Source organism: Acanthochromis polyacanthus, chromosome 22 (genome assembly GCF_021347895.1).
Source record: "Acanthochromis polyacanthus isolate Apoly-LR-REF ecotype Palm Island chromosome 22, KAUST_Apoly_ChrSc, whole genome shotgun sequence".
Classification (NCBI taxonomy): Eukaryota; Metazoa; Chordata; class Actinopteri; family Pomacentridae; genus Acanthochromis; species Acanthochromis polyacanthus.
The window spans coordinates 29,370,449-29,377,948 of NC_067134.1; the positions used below are offsets into that span (position 1 = coordinate 29,370,449).

Consider the following 7,500-nt stretch of genomic DNA (forward strand, 5'->3'; position numbering starts at 1 on the left):
AAGTCATGCAGCCGGTGTTCGACTTCACCAACAAGGACCACAAGGAAGTGGTGAAGAAACAAACATTAAACCACTTCATCTTAGTGTTTTCAGACTGTTTTAGGCTTTCTGATCAGCTGATTTCTTAGTTTTCATGTCGTAGCTCAATTCCACATCACACAAAATGTAGAAAAATACAAAACATCTTCTCTTTAGGTTACAAATACCAAAATGATGAATTACTGCCATCATGTGGCACAAAGTGGGGTAAACAGGGCTGTTACTGCTGTTTAGTGCAGGACTGAAACATCTGAAGAAAATAAAACGTATTAAGTTCTCTGGATGTAATTATGAAAAGCTTTAAATGACCTCAGCTTCTCTGAACGGTTAGTTTCAAACTTCCAGCTCCTGCTTGAAAAGATGACGTCAACAAATGTCCTACCGTTGACTCTTTGTTTGCAGCTGATGAAGATCATGGTGAAGGTGAGCGACATCTCCAACGAGGCGAGGCCGATGGCGGTGGCTGAGCCCTGGCTGGACTGTCTGCTGCAGGAGTTCTTCAACCAGGTTCTCACTGTTTACTGATCAATGTGCACAAAGTGAACAGGAACAGATCCCAGACAGATACTCAGCATGGGGAAACTTACCGCTGCCTTTTAGAGAAGGGAACGGTCTATTAAAACCATCCATCCATCACTGATACACCGCTTAGTCCTCATTAGGCTCATAGGGGCCTGGAGTCTATTCCAGCTGACTGAGGGTGAAGGTTCACCTGGACAGGTAACAGCCTATCACAGGGCTACATATAGAGACAAACAATCACACCTACAGACAATTTAGAATAAGTTAACCTCAGCATGTTTGTGGACTGTGGGAGGAAGCTGGAGAACCTGGAGAAAAGCCACACATGTACAGGGAGAACATGGAGACTCCATGCAGGAAGATCCCAGGACACGAACCGGGGATCTTCTAACCACCAAGCCCCCATTAAAACCATCCATCCATCTCTATCACCGCTTTATCCTCACTAGGGTCATGGGGGGTGCTGGAGTCTATCCCAGCTGACTCTGGTGAAGGCAGGGGACACCCTGGACAGGTCACCAGTCTGTCACAGGGCTACATATACAGACACACAATCACACTCACATTCACACCTACGGACAATTTAGAGTAACCAATTAACCTCAGCATGTTTTTGGACTGTGGGAGGAAGCCGGAGTACCCGGAGAAAACCCACGCATGCACAGGGAGAACATGCAAACTCCATGCAGAAAGATCCCAGGAAGGCCGGGATTTGAACCGGGGATCTTCTTGCTGCAAGGCCAGTGCTAACCACTGTCCACTGTGCAGCCCCCATTAAAAGCACGTCACTCTAAAACAGAAAGCAACCTGTTTAAGATACCAATGTGCACTAAAACTGATGTTATGTAAACTAAGAAACTAAAGCAGAGATATCAGGAAAAAACTCAGTGATTATTATTATTCTTAGAATCTTTCACATGTATTTAAATGAATATAAACACCTACTTTCGCTCTGTTTTTTGTTTTTGTTGGGTTTTTTTGTGTGCAGAGCGACACAGAGAAACTTAAAGGGCTTCCAGTGACTCCGTTCATGGACCGAGACAAAGTGTCCAAACCGTCCTCTCAGACAAACTTCATCCGCTTTGTTCTCCTGCCGCTGTTCACAGAGCTCACCAAGCTGTTCCCCTGTCTGGAGGTAAAAGCTTTTATTCACAGATTCAGCTCTTTTATCGAGTCGTGCTTGTCTGAATCAGAGCAGGACGACAATACGGGCTTTATGCTCTGAAAAGGATGGAACTGCTTAGCTTTTTAAATACATACATACACTACTGTTCAGAGGTTTGGGGTCATCCAGATAAACTCCCACTTTTATCCATGTGCTAACATAACTGAACAAGGGTTTCTAAATCATCAATGAGCCTTTCAGCACCATTAGCTAACACAATGTAGCATTAGAACACAGGAGTGATGGTTGCTGGAAATGTTCCTCTGTACCCCTATGGAGATATTCCATTAAACATTTACAGCTACAACAGTCATTTACCACATTAACTATGTCTACACTGGATTTATCATTCGTTTCATGTGATCTTCAGTGAAAAAAAAAAATGCTTTTCTTTCAAAAATAAGGACATTTCTAAGTGACCCTAAACTTTCAAACAGTGGTGCAGGTGGTTGGATATTTAACAAACCAGAACAACTGTGAGATTAACTGATAATTAAAATAGTGTTTAGCAGACTAAGGGGAGTCTCACCAGGAACGTCTGACAGGAGCTGAACATTCACATTTGTCCTCATTATGACTGTAATTTCACTATATAATCACTTCTGTGGATATGAAATAATATTTATTTAAAGTCTTTCTGTTCACAATAAATAAGAGGAAACATTCTGAGTGTCGTTTGTGTGCAGCAACACATTCTGGAGCCGGTGCGAGGAGCTCTGGAGTATTATTCCAACCTGGAGAGAGCCACCAAGGAGGAGGACGCCACAACCAAAACCGTGAGGAGGAAGAGGAGGAAGAAGAGGAAGAGGAAGAGGAGGAAGAAGAGGAGGAGGAAGAGGAGGAGCAGGAAGAGAAAGAGGAGGAAGAAGAAGAGGAGGAAGAGGAGGAGGAGGAGGAGGAGAAAGAGAAGGAGGAGGAAGAAGAAGAGGAGGAAGAGGAGGAGCAGGAGGAGGAGGAGGAGGAGAAGGATGATGAAGAGGAGGAAGGAGGAGAAGAGGAGGAGGAGGAAGAGGAGAGCAGGAAGAAGAGGAGGAGGAGGAAGAGAGAGGAGGAAGAAGAAGAGGAGGAAGAAGAAGAGGAGGAAGAAGAAGAGGAGGAAGGGAAAGAGGAGGAAGAGGAAGAAGAGGAGGAAGGAGGAGGAAGAGGAGGAGCAGGAAGAAGAGGAGAGGAGGAAGAGAGAGGAGGAAGAAGAAGAGGAGGAAGAAGAAGAGGAGGAAGAAGAAGAGGAGGAAGGGAAAGAGGAGGAAGAGGAAGAAGAGGAGGAGGAGGACGAAGAGGAGAAGGAAGAGGAGGAGGAAGAGGAAGAAGAGGAGGAAGAAGATGAGCAGGAAGAAGAGGAGGAGGAAGAGGAAGAAGAGAAAGAGGGGGAAGAGGAGGAGGAGGGAGGAGGAGGAAGAGGAGGAGCAGGAGGGAGGAAGAGAAAGAGGGGGAAGAAGAAGAGGAGGAAGAGGAAGAAGAAGAGGAGGAAGGGAAAGAGGAGGAAGAGGAAGAAGAGGAGGAGGAGGAGGACGAAGAGGAGAAGGAAGAGGAGGAGGAAGAGGAAGAAGAGAAACAGGGGGAAGAGGAGGAGGAGAAAGAAGAGGAGGAAGAGGAGGAGAAAGAAGAGGAAGAAGAGGAGGAAGAGGACGAAGAGGAAGAAGAAGAGGAGGACGAAGAGAAGAAGAGAGGAGGAAGAAGAAGAGGAGGAGGAGGAGGAGGAGGAAGAAGAGGACAAAGGGAGGAAGAGGAGGAAGAGGCGTCTCATTCTAGTCTAACAGCATCAGTTCCATTCAGCAGCAGTGTGTCAGAACGATAGCTGGAGAGAAATTTATTATGTTTGTCAAAAAATGTTTGAGGATTCAGTAGTGTCACAAACTGTGTGTGAAACTTAATAAAAACAGATGTGTCGGCCTCAAGTTTACTTTGTTTTGTGTGTGGTTTGAAATAAGGTTCCTTCTCACACATGAGCAGTGAAGACGGTGATTCTTCCATTTATGTTTGAATATTAATCACTAGACTAGTTTACTGCTGATTAAACCCACACTCAGTCCGGCTGCATCAAACGTGGATTAATCCGCCGCTGAAAATAGTCCTGAATAAAATCACTGCTAGCAAGCAGCTGTTTGTAAATTCAGTGTTTATGAAGAGGAAGTCAGAGTGTTTAGAGCTGCACTAACAGTCTCTGTAGGAAACGAGAAAAAGCAGAATAACAGCAGATTTAAAAATGTAATTAATTTTCTAGAATAATAAAATTAGACTTGTAATTTAACATTCAACAGAAATAACCCCAGTTTTGTGCTTGGTATTTGCTCAGTGTGTGTAACATGTGGTGATTAATCTGTTTTAAATGATGCCTGAACAAACAGAACCGTCTTTATTCACCATCTGAAGTTAAACTGAGAACTTTATTTTTCAGTCACTTAACCGACAAAATCCAAAAGCAAAAGTGCAAATGTGTGATTTCTGTCCGAGCAACACCTCTGATAAATACTTCAAATTAAAAACAGCATTAGTGTTTCAGACAAAACGAAATAAAATTAAAAAAGTACCCACAATAAATCTTAAATATATACAACAGTGTGTCTTCACTACATTCTCTTGGCATCTTAAAAGCAAAACAACACGGAGTGACGACTTTTGATGCTAAACTCCTTCAAAGCTCACAGACTTTGAAGCGATGGAAGTTATTTTTCACCACAACAAACATCACAACACAGGAAACGGAGAGAAACACTGAATGTGCGGTCAAACTGGGGAGGAGGTTTCCCAGAATCTTTTATGTTTTTAAAGAGCTTTCACTGAAACATCAGCATCTTTAAACACACTTCTGTCCTTCTCAGTCACTTCCTTCACTTTTAAAAGAACCACCAGCAGCTGCCGGCTGGTTAAACTTTTCCTTAGCATTTAGCTTTTAGCGTCGCAGCAGCAGAGGGTACCGTTTTTAATGCTATTTTTGACAGTTAAAGTAACAGAAGCTCCAACAGAATACCACCGCTTCTTAGACTGGCAGCAGACATGTCGACTCTGGATGTGAACCGATGCTTTTAAAGGCTCCTGCACACAAAATCTGGTGAAATATTTGTTCGTAAATCCAGAGGAGGAGCTCTAAGGTATGAGAGAATCCAACATGAGCTTGTTTTGCATCTCTCTTAGACCGTCAGAAAAAGAAGATCTGATCCATTAGGAACGATCAGACTGAAACTAAAGCTGATCTGACTCTTTCTGTGTGCAGGAGCCTTTAGTTCAGCAGCTTTCATGATGGAAACGGTGAGAATAAAGCCTTCCCCTGTGTGTCTGAAGTGTGTCTGAGCGACCGGAGTCTCACTGTAAGGCTCTGAAACGACTCCATCAAAAGCAGGAACATTCAGAGCTTCACACGGCGACTGTCAGGTTCAGGCTGGACGCAAAATGAACTTGGATGCGGCGGCATTAATATAAATATGGCAGCAACACATGGACAAAAACAACACAAAGTGCAGCAAAGTCTTCAACCATAAATAAAATCAGCTTCATCTGCTTTGTTCGATCGTTAACTGGTGACAGACACGAGATCCCAGGATTCTAATTTGACCTTCTTCTTCTTCAGATTATGTTGTTTAACGAAGCGATTAGATTTTTACTCTCACTGAATATTAAATCAAACAAAAGGTGTGACAGAAATGAGTTTTATATCTGTGATCCTGCAAATTCTGCACAAAGACTTGATGTGGATTTTATTTCTCCAGTCTGAATGTTTCATTTCGTGGTTGTGAACTTTATGGAGTCACTTCAGAACGGATCAGAAAACGTTTTCCAGACATCAGGGCTGAAAAGAAGGAATTAAAGCTGATGCTATAATTCAAGCTGATTGGCTGACGGACAGGAAATGAATCCGTTTTAAAATCGATGAACTGCTTCAGTCACTTATGAGCAAAGAAAATCACCTTTCTCTGGTTTACCTAAAGTTTTAGATCAGACCTTTGAAGATGAGGTCTGTAAATGTGTTTTTGACACATTAGAGATGGAAAACAAAATAAATCCCTCACTGTGCCCTCAGACTGGCTGATAGGAGGACATTTAACCGGTTATGATCACTGAAGCCTTCTGAACCGGCAGCATAAATCTGTTAACAATAAGAGATAAATAAATGGGAATGTTCAGATTTACAACACAAACTGTGAATATTCAAGCTCTCAGAGAACTCACAGGTACAAACTTCCATTCACTGTTAAATCCTTCCACTTTGTACGTCTAGAACAGAACATTTAAGTTCACTGGAATAAAACACACCTTTTTGAATGACGTAATATTTCTTTGTGTTTCCTGTAATGATTTATAGAACTGGTCACCACGTGTCAGTTTCTGTTTTAGTAAAACTAGAGATGATGAATGATCAGATTCATTTTCTAACAGCAGCTCTGAGAACATCTCTGCCTCAGTCCTGCCCCTCGTCGTGGCTTTTAGTTTGAACAGCAGCAGATAAATGAGTGGATGGCGTTACAGCTGCTACAGTTTAATCTGGAGAACTGAATGAAAGTTACGGAGAAAATCTTGGCAACTCCTGATTGGCTTTTTTTTTTTCTGATGTGTGATAAACCGTCAAAGGAGGAGCGCTGTGAGCTCCTCTGATGTCACGGAGCTGCTGTGGTCTCTACAGTACAGGGAGGGACTTGCCTTACAGGGTGGAGGGACGCGTCACAGGATGCAGGACAGCAGTGTTTTTTACTATTTACAGTGTCGGAAGAGGAAAGATGTTCAGTCCTGCTAGTTGAACATGATGGACTCTGGGTCCTGGTTCATCATCTGAGCCATGTGTCGCAGGACGTCCTTCTTGGTGATGATTCCCAGCAGACGCCTGCAGGAGGAAAGACACGGACAGAAAGAAAACGTGTTTGTTTACGCAGGAGAAAGGAAACGAGCACGAGGACGGTGAAGAACTCGGTCAGATAAAATTCCGTCTGAATTCACAGATGGGGGTGCAACACCATTTTCAATTTGGCTTTGGAAGATAGAGGTGGAAGATCATGATAAAAAAAACTTTATGTGCAAAATCACAGGCTTATACTCCCAATAATTTTTTGAGTTATGGCATTTTCAAATTTTAATAATTCAGGCCAAAATGTCCTCCCCCCAATCCTCGCCTGGAATTTTTAGGTTTAAAATGCTTATATCTCTGCTTCTGGGTATCACACAGACTTGAATTTTTTCTCCAAGCTCCCTACATGTTGGTGAAGTCCTAGAAACAACACACACACTCAGGAGAAGTCTCTACAGAGCAGGGGGGCTGTCCCAAAATGTATAAATTATTTGTAAAAACCACTCGCGAGTAGGGTTAAGGGTGTTAAAAATACTAGAAATCTCACAGATTAATGTCTTAGCACCATTTAGTATTGTTCTAGACCAGACTGGCTTATAACTTATACAGGGGGAGCCCTCTAGGCACATTGTTTAGAGAGATATGGACTGGTGAACATTGCCCCCCATGCAAAGTGCCTCATTTTCAAGGACCTTGAAGTCAGTGTAGCACAGGTGGTAGAGATCTGCTAATGTGCACAGAAACTCATCTATCCTCTTACTGTAGCCATGCAAAGTCCAACTTCTAGCCATCACTGCATCATGCTCCATTTTACCCTCTTAAGAGGGTAAAATTAAGAGATATAAGCATTTTAAAAACCTAAAAATTCCAGGCGAGGATTGGGGGGGAGGGCATTTTGGCCTGAATTATTACAATTTAAAAATGCCATAACTCAAAAATTATTGGGAGCATAAGCCTGTAATTTTGCACACAAAGCTTTTTTTTATCATGATCTTCCACC

At 42.7% G+C, this 7,500-nt stretch overlaps 3 protein-coding genes across 7 annotated transcripts in view; 1 reads left to right on the forward strand and 2 right to left on the reverse strand.

The window, feature by feature from the left end:
• LOC110970828 (high affinity cGMP-specific 3',5'-cyclic phosphodiesterase 9A-like) overlaps window positions 1-2,712 on the forward strand; it is a gene marked incomplete at its 3' end in the record, with an annotated part of 66,272 nt that extends 63,560 nt beyond the window's left edge. Inside the window, exons 13-14 of the mRNA XM_051942114.1 lie at window positions 1,550-1,696; window positions 2,413-2,712. Of these exons, the coding sequence (XP_051798074.1) occupies window positions 1,550-1,696; window positions 2,413-2,712 (447 nt within the window). The remainder of the gene's footprint in view (window positions 1-1,549; window positions 1,697-2,412) is intronic.
• LOC110945503 (nucleotide-binding oligomerization domain-containing protein 1-like) overlaps window positions 1-7,500 on the reverse strand; it is a 98,030-nt gene that overhangs the window by 31,380 nt on the left and 59,150 nt on the right. The window lies entirely within an intron of this gene.
• LOC110970827 (H(+)/Cl(-) exchange transporter 4-like) overlaps window positions 4,626-7,500 on the reverse strand; it is a 19,905-nt gene continuing 17,030 nt past the window's right edge. The window contains 1 exon segment of the mRNA XM_051942108.1: window positions 4,626-6,539. Within this exon segment, the coding sequence (XP_051798068.1) occupies window positions 6,449-6,539 (91 nt within the window). The 3' untranslated portion in view covers window positions 4,626-6,448.